General features: G+C 36.3%; 1 protein-coding gene across 3 annotated transcripts in view; it reads left to right on the forward strand.

Moving 5' to 3' along the window:
* LOC112828530 (protocadherin-11 X-linked) overlaps positions 1 to 19,430 on the forward strand; it is a 639,354-nt gene that overhangs the window by 472,679 nt on the left and 147,245 nt on the right. For 2 of the 3 annotated variants that reach the window (XM_073880940.1, XM_073880941.1), the window contains one exon: positions 8,351 to 8,374. In XM_073880940.1, coding sequence (XP_073737041.1) covers positions 8,351 to 8,374 — 24 coding nt within the window. Of the gene's footprint in view, positions 1 to 8,350; positions 8,375 to 8,717; positions 8,834 to 19,430 lie in introns of those variants that run through there. The other variant, XM_073880942.1, reaches the window with a different exon arrangement.

A 19,430-nucleotide genomic window follows, 5' to 3' on the forward strand; every position in this document is an offset into this window, starting at 1 on the left:
CAAATAAATAAATAAAATCTTTAAAAAAAGATATATAATTTGTAAATATCTTCTCCCATTCTGTAGGCTAACTTTTAGTTTTATTGATTGTTTCCTTGCCTGTGCAAAAGCTTTTTATCTTGATGAAGTCCCAATAGTTCATTTTTGCTTTGTTTCCCTTGCCTCCAGAGATGTGTCTAGTAAGAAATTGCTATAGCTGAAGACAAAGAGGTTGCTGCCTGAGTTCTCCTCTTGGATTTTGATGGTTTTCTGTCTCACATTTAGGTCTTTCATCCATTTTGAATTTATTTTTGTGTATGGTGTAAGAAAGCAGTCCAGTTTCATTCTTCTGCATGTGGCTGTCCAGTTTTCCCAACACCATTTGTTGAAGAGACTGTCTTTTTCCCATTGGATATTCTTTCTTGCTTTGTCAAAAATTAGTTGGCCACATAGTTGTGGGTCCATTTCTGCATTCTCCATTCTGTTCCATTGATCTACGTGTATATCTTTGTGTCAGTACCATACTATATTCAGGACTATAGCTTTGTATTATATCTTGAAGTCCAGAGTGATGCCCCCAGCTTTGTTTTTATTTTTCAAGTTTGCTTTGGCTATCTGGGGTCTCTTGTGTTTCCATACAAATATTAGGATGGTTTGTTCTCTGTGAAAAATGCTGGTGGTATTTTCATAGGGATTACATTAAATGTGTAGATTACTTATGTAGTATACATATTTTAACATTATGTGTTCTTCCAATCCATGAGCATGGACAGTTTTTCCATTTCTTTGTGTCCTCTTCAATTGCTTTCATGAGTATTCTGTAGTTTTCAGAGTATAAATCTTTTACCTCCTTGGTTTGGTTTATTCCTAGGTATCTAATCATTTTTGGTACAATTGTAAATGGGATCAATTCCTTGATTTCTCTTTCCTTCTTCATTACTTGTGTATAGAAATGCAACAGATTTCTATACATTGATTTTATATCTTGTGACCGCTGAATTCATGTATCAATTTTAGCAATATATTGGTAGAGTCTTTCAGGTTTTCTATATAGAGTATCTTGTTGCTTGGGAACATTGACAGTTTGATTTCTTCCTTGCTGATTTGGATGCCTTTATTTCTATTTGTTTCTGATTGCTGTGGCTAGGACTTCCAGTAATACGTTAAATAACAATGGTGAGAGAGGACATCCTATCTTGTTCCTGACTGTAGAGGAAGAACTCTCAGTTTTTCCCCCATTGAGGATGATGTTACCTGTGGGTCTTTCATATATGACTTTTATAATGTTGGGTATGCTCCCCCATCACTAATTTTTGAGCATTTTTATCAAGAATGCATGCTGTTTTTGTCAAATGTTTTTTTGCATCTGTTGAGGAGATCATGTTTCTTATCTTTTCATTTATTAATGTTATGTATCATATTGATTGGTTTGCAAATATAGAACCAGCCCTGCAGCTCAGGAATAAATCCTACTTGATCATGTTGAATAGTTTGTTTAATATACTGCTGGATTTAATTTGCTTTGTATCTTGTTGAGAATTTTTGCATCTATGTTAATCAGCAATGTTGGCCTGTAATTCTTCTTTTTAGTGGAATCTTTGTCTGGTTTTGGAATCAAGGTAATACTGGCCTCGTAGGATGAGTTTGGAAGTTTTCTTTCCATTTCTAGTTTTTGGAAGAGTTTGAGACTAGGCATTAACTCGTCTTATATGTCTGATAGAATTCTCCTGGGAAGCCATCTTCCCTGGACTTTTGTTTTTTGGGAGATTTTTATTATTGATTCAATTTCTTTGCTAGTTATTCTTCTGTTCAAATTTATATTTTTTCATGTTTCAGTTTTAATAGTTTGTATGTTTCTAGGGATTTATCCATTTCTTCCAGATAGCCTAATTTGTTGGCATATATTTTTTATACTATTCTAATAATTGTTTGTATTTCTTTGTTGTGGGTTGCGATATCTCCTCTTTCATTCTTGATTTTATTTATTTGGCTCCTTTCTGTTTTCATTTTGATATGTCTGGCTAGGGGTTTGTCAATTTTATTAATTCTTTAAAAGAATCAGCTCTTAGTTTCATTGATCTGGTCTTTTTTTTTTTTTTGTACGTTTGTTTGTTCCTATATCATTTATTTCTGCTCTGATCCTTATTATTTCCTCTCTTCTGTTGGCTTGAGGCTTTACTTGCTGTTCCTTTTCTAACTCCTTTAGGTGTAATTTTAGGTTGTACATTTAGACTTCTCTTGCTTCTTGATGTAGGCCTATATAGCTACATACGTCCCTCTCATGACTGTCTTTGATGCATCCCAAAAGTTCTGGACTATTGTGTTTTCATTTTCATTTGCTTCCATATTTTTTTAATCTCTTCTTTAATTTCCTGATTAGCCCATTCACTCTTTATTAAGATGTTCCATAACCTCCATGCATTTGTGGTCTTTCCAAATGGTTTCTTGTGGTTGAATTCAAGTTTCATAGTGTTGTGCTCTGAAAATATGCATGGTATGATATGATCACAATCTTTTTGTACTTGTTGAGGCCTGATTTGTGATCCAGTATGTGATCTATTCTGGAGAATGTTCCATGTGCATTCAGAACAATGTGTATTCTTCTGCTTTAGGATGAAATATTCTGAACATATCTGTTAAGTCCATGTGGTTCAGTTTGTCATTCAAAGCCATTGTTTCCTTGATTTTCTGCTGGATGATTTGTCCATTGCTGTGAGTTGTTAAGTGCCCTACCATTATTTTATTATTATCAATGAGTTTCTTTCTGTTTGTTAATAATTGATTTATGTATTTCTATGTTCCCACATTGGGGGTCTTAAGATTTACAATTGTTAGATATTCTTGTTGGATAGACCCCTTAATTATGATATAGTGCCCTTCGTCAACTCTTGTTAAAATCTAGTTTGTTTGATGTATGTATAGCTATTATGGCTTTTTTTTTTTCCATGTCCATTAGCATGATAGATGGTGCTCCATCCCCTCACTTTCCAATCTGGAGGTTTCTTAAGGTTTAAAATGTGTCTCTTGTAGCCAGAATGTACATGGGTCTTTTTTTTTTTAATCCATTCTGATAGCCTATGTCCTTTTTTAATTTTTTATTGTTATGTTAATCACCATACATTACATCATTAGTTCTTGATGTAGTGTTCCATGATTCATTGTTTGTGCATAACACCCAGTGCTCCACGCAGAATGTGCCCTCTTTAATACCCAAGCCTATGTCTTTTGATTAGAGTGCTTAGTCCATTTACATTCAGATTGATTACTGATAGGTATGAATTTAGTGCATCATATCAGCTGTAAAATCATTGTTTCTTGAGATTTTCTGTTCTTTAGTCATCATTGCTTTTGCTCTTTCCCTCTCAAAGAGTCCCCTTTAATATTTCCTTTACACTGGTTTAGTGGTGATGAATTCCTTTAACTTTTATTTGTCCAGGAAACTCTTTATTTCTCCTTTTATTCTGAGTGGCGGCCTTGATGGATAAAGTATTCTTGGCTGCATATTTTTCCCATTCAATATGTTGAATATATCATGCCTCTCTCTTCTGCCCTGACAGGTTTCTGTGCAGAAAGCTGCTGTGATCCTTATTTCCTTCCCCTTGTAGGTTGAGAATTTATTTTCCCTTGCTTCTTTCAGGATTCTTTCCTTTTCTCTGTATTTTGCAAATTTAAGTATGATATGTCTTGATGTTGGATAGCTTTTGTTGATTTTGATGGGAGGTCTCTGTGCCTTCTGAATTTGGATGTCTGTTTCTTTCCCCAGACTAAGGAAGTTTTTAGCTATAAGGTGGTCCTATAAAACTTCTGTGCCTTTTTCCTTGTCTTCTTTTTCTTGGACTTCTAGGATATGAATGTTATTATGTTTTATGCAGTCACTGAGTTCCCTATGTTTACATTCATGGTCTAATATTTTTCTTTCTCTCTTCTTTTCAGCTTCAATATGTCCCATAATTTTATCCTCTATATCACTTACTCATTCCCTGCTTCTTCCATATTATGGCAATTACATCCATTTGGTTTTGCATCTCAGTTATAACATTTTTACTTCAGCCAGACTATTTTATAGGTCTTTTATCTCTGTGGTAAGGGTGTTTGATTTTTCTATGTATTATTTATATCTATTCTGATTAGATCCCTGGTCATGACATCTTGTTCTTTCTTTTGGGATGAATTCCTCCATATTGTCATTTTGTCTTGGTCTCTGTCTTGTGTGTTAAGAAAGTCTGTGCCTGGGGGTGCCTGGGTGGCTCAGTTGATTAAGCAATGGCCTTCGGCTCAGGTCATGATCCTGGAGTCCTGGGATCGAGTCCCACATTGGGCTCCCTGCTCACTGGGGAGCCTGCTTCTCCCTCTGACCCCCTCCCCTCATGTACTCTCTCTCTCAAATAAATAAATGACTGAATAAATAAATAAATAAATAAATAAATAAATAAATAAATAAATCTTTAAATAAAGGAAAGAAAGGAAGCCTGTGGCTGGTCTTATTTACACTACAGCTGAAGCTTTGTAGCACTCTATGATCAGTAGACGTGGTGTATGTAGGGAGATTTTTGTTGGTCTTCTAAGGGAGGGGCCTGCTGCTGCTATGGCTCTCAATCACACTTGCCTTAGTAATAAAGACACCTGCACAGTTCATGGGTGTGGGGCTGGTGTAAGCGTCTCAAGCTTCCACTGTGTGTGCTATGCCACTCACTGAAGTCCATCTGTGCTGATAGAAGGTGTGAAAAATGGCTTCAGCCCACTCTCTTCCCTGGAGAGGGGAGTCCACACTCACTGCTGTTCAGGAAGCCCTCACAAAAGAACGAACTATCTCTCCTCTTATGTCCCAGGCTTCTGGCAGATCCCTGCTTTCACCCTGTCTGTGTCAATGTCATCTGCCCTCCTGGCAGTGGTGCAGTGCTCCTGTGTTTTTATCTCATGCTCATGGCTGGATTTCACAACTCCAAATTTTAGGGACCTGGCATGACATGGACCTGGACTGATCCTCTGGAGTAGATTTTCCCCATGCTGTGGCTGATACTGGTTTGTCCCAGAAAAGCAGTTGCATAACTGCACAGGGCTTTGGAGTTCATGGCAAAGCACAGCAAAAAGCCATCCTCCAGGTTAGCTGTCCTCAGCAGGATTTTCTGCTTGTATGCTAATGAATGGGGCAGCTTAATGGTGTCTGCTGGTTCTTTTGTTCCCTGAGAGGCAGTGCTCCTTCTCCCAAATGCACTCCAAGAAGGGGAACTGTATCTCCCAGCATGACCCAAGGAATCCTCAGAGTACACCATCTGTTCCTGTGTCTTTGCCCTCCTTCTTCACTGGAGCAATACTGTACTTGCCAGACTCAACACTGGTGATGGTGATGACTTCTAAAACTTCAGATTTTCAGCTCTGCTCCTTATAAAGTCTTGCAATAATCAGCCCCTCTTGTTTTCCCAGTCAGTGGTTTTGGGGAAGTGTTTTTCTTGTGCAGTCCTCAGTATGCTGTTTTATCTCCACCTCTTCATCTCTCTCTCTCTCTCCCCCCCCTCCATAATCAGGGCTCCCTCCCTTGTGCAGCACGTGGGATACTTTTTTCCTCCAAATCACATCACTGCACCTCCTACCTTTCATGTTTCCTCTTTTCTCCCTCTAGTTATGCAGTTTGGTCTCTCAGTCCTCAGATTGATTTCACGGGTGTTCAGAATGATTTGGTAATTAGTTGTGTTTGAGGGACAAGGCAAGCATAAGGTCCTCCTAGTACTCTGCCATCTTAACTCCTCCTCCTACATATATTGCTTTAGAGAAGGAAAATGGTTTCACTTTTTTGACCATTTCATGTCATGATTTTGTGTCTCTTCAGAATTAGTGTTGAAAATTTTATGCAGAGTCTGCTTATCATGCTGAATTTTAAAGAAAATTTATCAATATTTGACTTTAATGATTTGTAAACCAATTTTCATTTTTCAGCTTAAGAGCTAAACATTTCCTAGGATATGTTTTTTAAATGTGTTTGTTTCCTTTACCATGTTGTCATGTCATCTGTTTTGTTTCTTTTATTCATACCTCTTTACCCTTAGAAATAAATCTAGATCCATTTTATTTTTTTCTGTTATTTTCAGTTACCAAATTAGAAAAGATTTTGGTAACTAAGGTTTATACCACATTAAAATTGCAGTCTTAAAATGAAAACAAGTACTTTACCTCTCTGCATAAAGCCACTTTTCTTTTTCACACCATTTTATTTGAAAATTCTATATTTAAGTATTACCAGAGTTGACTATTAATTCCAACAATAAGTTAGAATTGTGCGTGTGTGTGTGTGTGTATGTGTGTGTGTGTGATAATTATCATAGAAGTATAACCATTTTATGAAAAGTGGAGTGTTACAGAATTTTATTTAGAAGATTGATTCTACCTGAACTGTATTGTAAAATCACTGTGGGTTATACATATATATTATATATATAATATATATAAATATAATTTATAAGTGTATTGTAAAAGCACTGTGGGTTATATATATATAAATATATATAAATATATATATATATAATTTCAGCTAGTACTACTCTTCATTTGCACTGCTTATAGATGAACACCTTATATTAAAAAAATAAATGTGCTGTGTATATATCAATGAAACTTAAAATGGGCAAGGCTCTTTCATTAATCATTATCATTGCATAGAGATATGCTTTCACCTTCACTTTTTCTATCTCTGACCTATTCCTTCTCTCTAAGTATTTCATATGTCTTGTGTTTCATAATGTTACAGGGTTGCAGGGTTCTTGTCTCATGGTGTCAAAGAATGAATCTCATGGACACAAAAGGGTGAAGTGAAGTGAAAGTTTATTAAGTGAAGGTGAGAACAGAAAGGAAAGAAAAGAGCTCTCTAGAATGAAAGGAGTCCTGAATGCATTGCCACTGTAGCTTTTAGTGGCAGTCTTTTATTGAGAACCGACTGGGAAGCTTGTGGCCTTGAAATTCTTGTCCCATCTTGGTTTGAACAAGGACTATTGATAACATCCTTAAAGACTTACTTCATCTTTAAGGTCTGGTCATTTTCTGTGATTACAATGTAGCTGCCAAAAAAAATATATATATATACTCCCTAACATTCAGGGCCAGGTGTTCTGGTTTGTTCCCTTATCTCTGGTTTTGTATGCCTTAGCATTTGGAATTTCTGTGAGTCTGCTCACATAGCCCCCTGTGTGAGCCTAGTCAGAGGAGTCAGGGGCCTCCTATCTCTCCCTGCCTATACCTTAACATTTTCCTTACTCAATAATGTTCTAATTTTATTTAAAACCGATTTTTAGGGATGCCTGGGTGGCTCAGTTGGTTAAGCATCTGCCTTCGACTCAGGCCATGATCCCAGGGTCCTGGGATCGAGTCCCACATCGGGCTCCTTGCTCAGCAGGAAACCTACTTCTCCCTCAGCCTGCTGCTCCCCCGCTTGTGCTCGCTTGCTCTCTCTCTCTCTCTGACAAATAAGTAAATAAAATCTTTGAAAAAAATAAAATAAAACAGATTTTTAAACAGGTTCAAAATGTTTATCTTTAACATTTTTATACTTACACGCATATTTTAAATATATCAAGAAATCATTTCTGCTGTTGATCTTAAAATTTTAACAAAGAATAATTTTGATAATTGTCCAGATCAACATATATCCAAGTGTTTGTCAAAGTGTAATTATTTTATTTAAAAATAGGCTTTTTTAATTATCCCAGGTCAAGCATGATCTTAGTGTTTTCTAGGAAGTCCATAATACAATGCCTGAATTTATTTTCCTAGGAAATAATGGTAATGTTCTCTAATTCCCAACACTCTAATTGTGAGAAATGAATTTTAGCTGTGAAAAATAGCTATATTATAGATAAAGTGTCTTAACCAAGTTAAGAATACTTCTATTGGGTCATCCGCATGTTAGTGTCTGTTGATTTTTGTTTTTCCCATTATTTTTTTACCACCTCAGATTTGGAGGCAGAGCAAGGTGTTAAGTAAAAACAATGTTTTTCTTTATACTCCAATTCCTGTAAGAAATTCCATGAGAAAATTTCAATAGAAGACTCTGCTGAGCTATCATAGGCAATGAAAATAGAAAATCTACTGAGATTTTGCAAAATGTTGAGTTCAACAATACATTCCCTATAGGGAAAGGACTAATTGCTACTCAAGAGGCTAGCATATAGCATAGGCTTGCTCTGATTTTAGAAAAAAAATATATTACAGGAGAGAGATTTTATGGGTTATCAGTCTTCTACCTTATCTCAGTTGTCACATTCTCTGAAAAATGAAGTTGAAAGTATATTGCAGTATATTGCAGTTTAGTTAAATTAATATAACATGTTGGAAATAAGACAAAATATTTATTGTATTTAACTTTATGAAACTCTTTTTCTAGCTTTCATCCCTGGACTAAAGAAAGGTACAGTAGAAATCAACATAAACCATAATCATGATGTATATTTCATTTTAAAATGAATTGCTAATTTGTGTTTAAGAAGTTTTGTTCTTTTCAGTTATCATAAAACATTGCAATTTCAACTGTTTCAAACACATTTTTAGTATGTTTAACATAAACTGATATCTAAAAAAGGTATTCAGTCAGTTTGGTATCTTGTATAACTGAAACTGGATGTTTTATCCAAGTTATGTGTAATTACTATTTAGATAGCAAAATTAACATGACCTTATAGACATTTTTTGATTTACTGTAATTACTTTTAACTTGCCTCCAGATTTAATTAGTCATTTTTCTTCTCTTACAGTTAAAGCATATTCAACATTTTGTCTGAGGAGGCATTCAAGATATAATTCTACTTTTCTATACTTTCATTCAAATTAGATTATAAATTGCATATGTTGTTTACATACCTAACAAAATAATTGTTTACATGCTTTGTGAACTTGTAAATAATATGCATTTTCTTTGCCAAATTATAATGTGTGATTACATGTGAATCTATATAAGTTAAGGTTAACAGAAAACAAATTTCTTTAATTATGGAGTTTAAGCAATCAGTTCAAATGCATATTGTTCTATTGTGCAGATAAAGTTTTAAAATGCTCCAGGATATTTTGAATGCTCCAAAAGTATTTACACTCTGCATACACACACCTATTTTTTTATTGTCTACTTCATATTTGAGGATTGCCCTGACCTGTTGTTCCATTGTTATTTAAAACAATAATTTATTTCACTTCTTATGCTTCTATTTTAAAATATAATTTACAGTCCTTTGATATTTTGACCAAGTGGAAATCATACTCAAAAAATAAATCTTGAAATCAGTCATAAGAGTCTAAATTGTTATGTAAAGAACCTCACCATTAATCTTTAATTTTGACATATCTATACTAGCAGCATGCTTTTAATTTATTTATTTATTTAGTACTTTAAATGTCTTTAATGTTTTGGCCTTTCTATATTGTGCTGAAGCAGTTCTTGTGTGAGCTTGAGTATGCAATGTTTATAGGGAAATTCAGGTGAAAGTGGATGCATTGCATGTATTTCATTTTGTCTCTTCCCTTCTCATTAGTGTTTAGGAATCCCCTGAAAAATACTGTTCAGGAATTACACCTATCTAATAGGTGTGGGAATGTGTTTGTGGTTGTAAGACAACGTGGAGGTGTTTTTATTAGTAGTATCATTATAATTATGGAAGTATAATTGAGATACAATGTTATATTATTTTGAGGCATTCAACATAGTGATTCAATAATTCTATATAATACTCAGCACTTACCAAAAGTATAGTCACCATCTGTTCCCATACAATATTATTGACTATATTCTCTATGTTGTACTTTTCATCTTTGTGACATATCAATTTTGTAATTATAAGTTTGTATCTCTTAATCCCATTTATCTATTATTCCCATTCCCCCACTCACTTCTCCTTTGGCAACCACCAATTTGTCTTCTGTATTTAAGAGTACGTTTTTGTGGGCGCCTGGGTGGCTCAGTTGGTTAAGCGACTGCCTTCCGCTCGGGTCATGATCCTGGAGTCCCGGGATTGAGTCCTGCATCGGGCTTCCTGCTCAGCAGGGGGTCTGCTTCTCCCTCTGACCCTCTTCCCTCTCGTGCTTTCTATCTCTCATTCTCTCTCTCTCTCAAATAAATAAATAAAATCTTTAAAAAAAAGAGTACGTTTTTGTGATATTTTTATTCATTTGTTTTTTTTTTATTTCACATATGAAATCATATGGTATTTCTCATTCTCTGTCTGACTTAGTTCCCTTAGCATAATCCTTTCTAGGCCCATGCATGTTGTTGCAAATTGCAACATCTCATTCTTTTTTATGGCTAAGTAATATTTGATTGTTTACATAACCCACATCTTTATCTCTTCATCTATTGATGGACACTTAGGTTGCTAACATATCATAGCTATTATAAATAATGCTAAAATAAACAGAAGGATGTGTGTATTCTTTCAAATTAGTGTTTTTGTTTTCTTTAGTTAAATACCCAGTAATGGAATTACTGGATCATATGGTATTTCTATTTTTAATTTTTTGAAAAACTACATAGTGTTTGCCACAGTGGCTGCACCAGCGTACATTCCCACCAACAGAACACAAGTGTTTCTTTTTCTCCACATCCTTACCAACACTTGTTGTTTCTTGTGTTTTTTGTTTTATCCATTCTGACAGGTGTGAAGTGATATCTCATTGTGCACCAATTTACATTCCCACAAACGGTGCACAAGGGTTCACTTTTCTCTGAATCCTCATCAGCACTTATCATTTCTTGTGTTTTTCATACTAGCCATTCTAACTGGCATGAGTGATATCTCATTGTAGTTTTGATTGGAATTTTCTTGATTATTAGTAATGTGGAGCATTTTTTCATGTGTCTGTTGGTAATCTGTATGTATTCTTTGAAAATATATCAATTCAGGTCCTCTGCTCATCTTTTAATCTGGTTGTTTAGTTTTGGTGTTAAGTTGTATTGATTCGTTATATATTTTTGATGTTAACCCCTTATCAGATATATCATTTGCAAATATCTTCTCCCATGCAGTAGGTTGCCTTTTCATTTTGTTGATAGTTTCCTTTGCTCTGCAAGACCTTTTTTTTTGGTGTTGTCCCAATACTTAATTTTTGCTTTTATTTTCTTAACCTGAGGTGATAGGTACATAAAAATGTTGCTGGGGTATATTTCCAAGATTATTGCCTACCGTTTCTTTTAGGAGTTTTATGGTATCAGGTCTCATATTTAGGCCTTTAATCTAGTTTGAATTTATTTTTGTGTATGGTGTAATAAAGTGGTCCATTTTCATTCTTTTACATGTAGCTGTCCTGTTTTCCCAAACGATTTATTGAAAAGACTGCCTTTTCCCCATCAGATCTTCTTCCCTGCTTTTTCATAGATTGAATGACCATATATATGTGGGTTTATTTCTGGGATTTATATCCTGTTTCCTTGATCTGTGTATCTACTTTTGTACTAGTGCCCTACTATTTGATTATAGTAGCTTTGTAGCAAATCTTGAAATCTGGGACTGTGATAACTCCAGCCTTGTTCTTAACTTCCAAGATTAATTTTGTGGTTTTATACAAATGTTAGGATTGTTTGTACTAGTGTTGTGAAAAATGCTATTGGTACTATGATAGTGATTACAATGAATCTGTAAATTGCTCTCAGTAGTATGAACATTTTGGCAATATTAATTTTTCTAACCCATGAGCATGGCATGAATTGCCATTCGTTTGTGTTGTCTTCAATTTCTTTCATCAATATCTTATAGTTTTCAGAGTATAAGTCTTTAACTTCCTTGGCTGAATTTATTCCTAGTTATTTTTGGTGCAATTCCAAATGTGATTTTTTTTTTAAATTTCTCATTGTGCTACTTCATTATTAGTGTATGGAAATGCAAAATATTTCTGTATATTAATTCTGTATCCTATAACGACTGAATTCATTTATCAGTTCTAATAGTTTTTTGGTGGAATCTGGTGTTATATATATAAAACCCTATATCATGTATTATGTCATCTACAAATAGCAGCAGTTTTACTTTTTCCTTGCCAATTTGGATGTTTTTTAATTTCTTTTCCTTGTCTGATCACTGTAGCTATGACTTCCAGGACTATGTTGAATAGTGCTAAGAGTGGACATCCTTGTCTTGTTCCAGATCTTAGAAGAAAAGCTTTCAGTATTTCAACATCGTGTATGATGTTAGCTATGGGTTTTTAAGATATGACATTTTTAATATTGATACGTGTTCCCTCTGAATCTAATTTGTTGTACAAATGTATTTTGTTAAGTGTGTTTTCTAAACTATTGAAGTGATCATATGGTTTTTATCTTTCCTCTCATTAATGTGATATATCCTATTAACTGATGTGTCAACATTGAACTATTTTCATCTCTGGAATCCATTCCACTTGATCATGGTAAATGATCCTTTTAATATATTGTTAAATTTGGTTTCCTGATACCTTTGTAAGGGTTTGTTTTTTGTTTTTTGTTTTGCATCTATGTTCATCAGAGATATTGGCCTGTAGTTCTCTCTTTCACGTCTTTATCTGGTTTGGGCATCAGGGTAATGGTCTCATAGAATGAATTTGGAAGTTTTCTTTCGTCTTCTATTTTTTGATATAGTTTGAAAAGAAAAAGTATTAACTCTTCTTAAATGTTTGGTAGAATTTATTTTTTTTTAAGATTTTATTTATTTGACAGAGAGAGCATAAGCAGAGGGAGAGAGAGGGAGAAGCAGACTCCCTGCTGAGCAAGGAGCCCGATGTGGGACTCAATCCCAGGATCCTGGGATGATGAGCAAGACTGAAGGTAGCTGGCGCCTAGGTGGCTCAGTTGGTTAAGCGACTGCCTTCGGCTCAGGTCATGATCCTGGAGTCCCTGGATCGAGTCCCACATCGGGCTCCCTGCTCAGCGGGAAGTCTGCTTCTCCCTCTGACCCTCTTCCCTCTCGTGCTCTCTTTCTCTCATTCTCTCTCTCAAATAAATGAATAAAATCTTAAAAAAAAAAAAAGACTGAAGGTAGCCACTTAACTGACTGAGCCAACCAAGCATCCCTAAATGTTTGGTAGAATTTAACTGTGACTGGACTCTTGATTTTTGGGAGGTTTTTGATGACCCATTCAATTTCATTACTCATAATCAGTTTGTACAAATTTTATATTTCTTCCTGATTCAGTTTTGGAAGATTGTGTTTCTAGGAATATATCCATTTCTTTTAGGTTGTGAAATTTATTGGCATATAATTTTTCATAATATTCTCTTACAATCCCTTATATTTCTAAGGTGTCATTTCATATTTCACCACCTTGAATTCTGATTGATTTATTTGAGCCTTCTCTCTTTGTCCTGATGAGTTTGACTACAGATTTATCAAATTGTTTACCTTTTCAAAGAGCCAGCTCTTGGTTCATTGAACTTTTCTATTGTTTTTTTTTTTGTCTCTATTTCATTCATTGTCTCTCTAATCTTTATAATTTTCTCACTTTTAGGAGCTTTGGGGTTTGTCCTTTTTCTTGTCCTCTTAGGTGTAAAGTTATTTATTTGATATTTTTCTTGTTTCTTTTTTTTAATTTTATTTTATTATGATTTGTTAGTCCATACAATACATCACTAGTTTTTGATGTAGTGATCCATGCTTCATTGTTTTCTTATAACACCCAGTGCTCCATGCAGTACATGCCCTCCTTAATACCCATCACCAGGCTAACCCATCCCTCAACCCCCTCCCCTCTAAAACCCTCAGTTTGTTTCTTGGAGTACATAGTCTTTCATGGTTCATCTCTTCCTTTCATTTAACCCTTCATTTTTCCCTTCCTGCTCCTAATGTCTTCCATGCTATTCCTTATGTTCCATACGGAAGTGAAACCATATGATAATTGACTTTCTCTGCTTGACTTATTTCACTTAGCATAATCTCCTCCAGTCCCATCCATGTTGATTTAAAAGTTCGGTATTCATCCTTTCTGAAGGCTGAGTAATATTCCATTGTATATATGGACCACATCTTCTTTATCCATTCAAATGTTGAAGGGAATCTCGGCTCTTTCAGCAGTTTGGCTATTACGGACATTGCTGCTATGAACATTGGGGTGCATATGGCCCTTCTTTTCACTGCATCTGTGTCTTTGGGGTAAATACCAAGGAGTGCAATTACTGGGTCATAGGGTAGCTCTATTTTTAATTTTTTGAGGCACCTCCACACCATTTTCCAAAGTAGCTATACCAACTTGCTTTCCCACCAAAAGTGTAAGAGGGTTACCCTTTCTCCACAACCTCTACAACATTTGTTTTTCTTTGTCTTGTCAATTTTGCCACTCTACCTGGTGTAAGGTGGTATCTCAATGTGGTTTTGATTTGAATTTCCCTGATGGCTAATGATGATGAACATTTTTTCATGTGTCTGTTAGCCATTTGTACGTCTTCTTTGGAGAAGTGTCTGTTCATGTGTTCTGCCCATTTGTTGACTTGATTATTTGTTTTTTGGGTGTTGAGTGTGAGAAGTTCATTATAGATCTTGGATACCAGCCCTTTATCTGTAGTGTCATTTGCAAATATCTTCTCCCATTCTGTGGGTTGCCTCTTTGTTTTGTTGACTGTTTCCTTTGCTGTGCAGAAGCTTTTTATCTTGATGAAGTCAAAAGTTCATTTTTTGTTTTTGTTTCACCAGCCTTTGGATATGAATCTTGAAAGAAGTTGCTGTGGCCAATGGTGAAGACATTACTGCCTATGTTCTACTCCAAGATTTTGATAGATTCCTGTCTTACATTGAGATCTTTCATCTATTTTGAGTTTATATTTGTGTACGGTGTTAGAGAATGGTAGAGTTTCATTCTTCTGCATGTGGCTGTCCAGTTTTCCCAGCACGATTTATTGAAGAGACTGTCTTTTTTCTATTGCATATTTTTTCCTGCTTTGTCGAAGATTATTTGACCATAGATTTGAAGGTCCATATCTGGGCTCTCTATTCCGTTCCATTGGTCTATATGTCCGTTTTTGTGCCAGTACCATGCTATCTTGGTGATCACTGCTTTGTAATATAGCTTGAAATTGGGCAACATGATGCCCCCAGCTTTGTTTATCTTTTTGCACATTTCCTTGGTGATTTGGGGTCTTTTCTGATTCCATACAAATTTTAGGATTGTTTGTTCCAGCACTTTGAAAAATGTCATTGGAATTTTGATCAGGATGGCACTGAAGGTATAAATTGCTCTGAGTAGCATAGATAATTTAACCTTGTTTATTCTTCCAATCCATGAGCATGGAAAATTTTTCCATCTTTTTGTGTCTTCTTCAATTTCTTTCATGAGTGTTCTGTAGTTCCTAGAGTATAGATCCTTTACCTCTTTGGTTAGGTTTATTCTGAGGTATCTTATGGTTTTTGGTGCTATTGTAAATGGAATCGTTTCTCTAATTTCTCTCTCTACAGTTGCATTGTTGGTATATAAGAAAGCACCTGATTTCTGTGCATTGATTTTGTATCTTGCCACATTACTGAATTCCTGTATGAGTTCTAGGAACTTGGGTGTGGAGTCTTTGGGATTTTCCACATAAACAATCATGCCATCTACAGAAAGAGAGAGTTTGATTCTTTGCCAATTTGGATACATTTTATTTCTTTTTGTTGTCTGATTGATGTTGCTAGGACTTCTAGTACTATGTTGAACAATAATGGTGAGAGTGGGCATCCTTGGAGTATTCCTGATCTTAAGGGAAAGGCTCTCAGCTTTTCCCCATTGAGGATGATATTTGCTGTGGGTTTTTCGTAGATGGATTTTATGAACTTGAGGAATGTTCCTTCTATCCCTATACTCTGAAGAGTTTTAATCAGGAAAGGATGTTGTATTTTGTCAAATGCTTTTTTTTTTGCATCAATTGAGAGGACCATATGGTTCTGTCTCCTCTTATTAACGTGTTCTATCACATTGGTTGATTTGCAAATGTTGAACCACCCTTGTATCCTGCGGATAAATCTCACTTGGTCATGGTGGATGATCCTTTTAATGTATTGTTGGATCCTATTAGCTAGGATTTTGTTGAGAATTTTGGAATCCATATTCATCAGGGATATACGTCTGAAATTCTCCTTTTTGATGGGGTCTTTGCCTGGTTTGGGGATTAAGGTAATGCTGGCTTCATAGAAGGAGTCTGGAAGTTTTCCCTCTGTTTCTATTTTTTGAAACAGCTTCAGGAGAATAAGTATTATTTCTTCTTTGAATGTTTGGAAGAATTCCCCGGGGAACCCATCAGGCCCTGGACTCTTGTTTTTTGGGAGGTTTTTGATCACTGCTTCAATCTCGTTACTGGTTATTGGCCTATTCAGGTTGTCAATTTCTTCCTGTTTCAGTCTTGGGAGTTTATAGGTTTCCAGGAAGGCATCGATTTCTTCCAGGTTGCTCAGTTTATTGGTATAGAGTTGTTGGTAATAATTTCTAATAATTGTTTCTATTTCCTTGGTGTTAGTCGTGATCTCTCCCCTTTCATTTGTAATTTTATTAATTTGGGTCCTTTCTCTTTTCTTTTGGATAAGTCTGGCCAGTGGTTTATCGATGCCATTACTTCCTTCAAAGAACTGGCTTTTTGTTCATTGATTTGATCTACTGTGTTTCTGGTTTCTAATTCACTGATCTCTGCTCTAATCTTAATTATTTCTCTTCTAATGCATGGCTTAGGCATCGTTTGTTGCTTTTTCTCTAGTTCTTTAAGGTATAAAGTTAGCTGGTGAATTCATGATTTTTCTAGTTTTTGAGTGAGTCTTGGATGGCTATGTATTTCCCCCTTCGGACTGTCTTTGCAGTATCCCATAGGTTTTGGACCGATGTGTTTTCATTCTCATTGTTTTCCATGAATTGTTTAAGTTCTTCTTTGATTTCCTGGTTGACCCAAACATTCTTGAGCAGAGTGGTCTTTAGCTTCCTAGTGTTTGAATTTCGGCCAAATTTTTTTCTTTTCATTGAGTTCCAGTTTTAAAGCATTGTGGTCTGAGAATATGCAGAGAATAATCTCAGTCTTTTGGTATCAGTTGAGACCTGATTTGTGACCCAGTATGTGGTCTATTCTGGAGAAAGTTCCATGTGTGCTTGAGAAAAAGAATTATTCTGTTGTTTTAGGGTGGGATGTTCTGTATATATCTATGAGGTCCATCTGGTCCAGTGTGTCATTCAAAGCTCTTGTTTCTTTGTTGATTTTCTGCTTAGATGATCTGTCTATTGCTGAAAGTGGAGTATTGAGGTACTCAGTAGTATGTAGTAATACTACAATTAATGTATTGTTATCAACATGACTATTTCAGTTAACAGTTGGCATATGCAGGTGTCTGCTCCCATGTTGGGGGCATAGATATTTACAATTGTTAGATCTTCTTGTTGGATAGACCCTTTAAGAATGATTTAGTGTCCTTTGTGTCTCTAACTACAGTCTTTAATTTTAAAATCTAATCTGTCTGATATAAGAATTGTTACCTTAGCTTTCTTTTGAGGTCTTTTGGCATTGAAGATGGATCTCCATCCCTTCATGTTCAGTCTGGATGTGTCTTTAGGTTCAAAATGAGTCTCTTCTACACAGCGTATGAATGGGTCCTGTCTTTTTATCCAATCTGCAACCCTGTGCTGTTTTATTGGAGCATTTAGGTGGTTCACATTGAGAGTAGTTATTGAAAGTTATGAATTTATTGTCTTCATGTTGCCTGTGAAGACCTTGTTTTTATAGAATGTCTCTGTAAATTTCTGTTCTATATCACTCTTGGGGTCTTTCTCCTTTTATAGGACCCCCCTTAATATTTCTTGCAGGGCCAGCTTAGTGGTCACATATGCCAATCTTGGAAGCTCTACATCTCTCCATCCATTCTAAATGACAGCCTTGCCGGATAAAGTATTCTTGGCTGCATGTTCTTCTCATTTATTACCCTGAATATGGCTTGCCAGGCCTTTGTGGCTTGCCAGGTCTCTGTGGATAGGTCTGACATTATTCTGATGTTCCTCCCTCTGTACATAAGGAATCTCTTTCCCCTAACTGCCCTTAATTTCATTTCCTTGGTTCTAAGAGTTGCTAATTTTACTATGACCTGCCAGGGCATTGGCCTGTTTCCTTGATCTTTGGAGGGGTCCTCTCTGCCTCTAAGACATGAATGTTTGTTTCATTCCCCAGATTAGGGAAGTTCTCAGCCACGATTTGTTCAATTATATCTTCTAGTCCTCTCTCTCTCCACCTGCTCAGGGATCCCAATAATTCTGACATTGGAAAGTTTCATGGTGTCACTTATTTCTCTGATTCTATTTTCATGGATTCTGAGTTGTTTTTCCCTGGCCTCCTCTTTTCCCTTCTTGTCTATTAATTGGTCTTCTAAATTACTAATTCATTCATCTGCCTCACTTACCCTAGCTGTTAGATTATCGAGATTAGATTGGATCTCATTGATTACCTTTTTAAGTTCTGCCAGTTCAGCTTTCATTTTGGCCTTAGAGGCTCTATGTTGCCATTAATCAATTTCTCCATTCTAGCTATTGTCTTCACTATTGCTACCCTGAATTCCATCTCCAGTATCCATTTGTAAATTTGTGGCAGAAGTCACAGTCTCTGAGTCGTTCCTATTTTGGGGGTTCCTCCTCCTAGTCATTCTGTTGAGGTGAGGTTGAAGGAATGCAGAGTCCAAATTATTGACCACAACCCAAGCAAGATGCGCCTGTTTTGTAGCGACCCTAGTATTGTCAGTCTCTTGTTCTCCCAGCCTGTCTTCTGGGGGAGGGTCCTGCTGTGCTGTTACTCAAGCAACCCTGTTTGGGCAAAGTTGTCCTGCCCCCTGTGGGGGGGAATGGGCTCAGTTAAAACCGGTTTTGAGGGGCTTTTTCTCTGTGGCGGCTTTCCCTGGTGGCTTTCCACATCTCTTCCAAGAGTCAGAGCAGAACTGATCATTTCCAACCTTTTGCCTCAGAGCAGAGAAATCACAGTCTGTTCTTCAGTGAGCTCTCCAGGCCATACTATCTCTGTCTGTGCTGCTAAAAACTGCAGCGTCCTGGGTTGTGCGTCCTTCAGCAGCACTCCTAGTCCTTGCCTCCAGGTCAGGCACATCTCTGCCCTTTGTGCTTCTAAAACTGCCAGCCACCCCCAGTTCACACACGCATTCTCTCCACTCTGGGTTTCAGTCCAGGGGGCTGCCCTAAAGTTCTTTCCCCATCGCTACTGGTCTGTGAGTCTTTGCCCTGTCCCTAGCATGGGAGGTTATCACTCACCAGTGGTGTAGGATCACCACGGCTCCCTCCCCCTTCTGTTTATCTTCCTATATCTGTCTGCAGAATCATGGCTCCCCACTTCATACCTCAAAACCAACTGCTTATGACATTCTGTTTGTAGAGATCCAGATCTATCTTCTTACATCTCAGGATGATTTCATGGGTGTTCAGATTGGTCTGGTAGATATCCTGCTTAATTCTGGGGACCAGTTGGAATAGGGTCCCCTACTCCTCTGCCATCTTTTCAGTATCCCCCTCTTAAATGTAAA

The sequence above is a fragment of the Callorhinus ursinus genome, unplaced genomic scaffold, assembly GCF_003265705.2.
Source record: "Callorhinus ursinus isolate GAN/ISIS: 27379988/994484 unplaced genomic scaffold, GSC_fseal_2.0 scaffold40, whole genome shotgun sequence".
Lineage (NCBI taxonomy): Eukaryota > Metazoa > Chordata > Mammalia > Carnivora > Otariidae > Callorhinus > Callorhinus ursinus.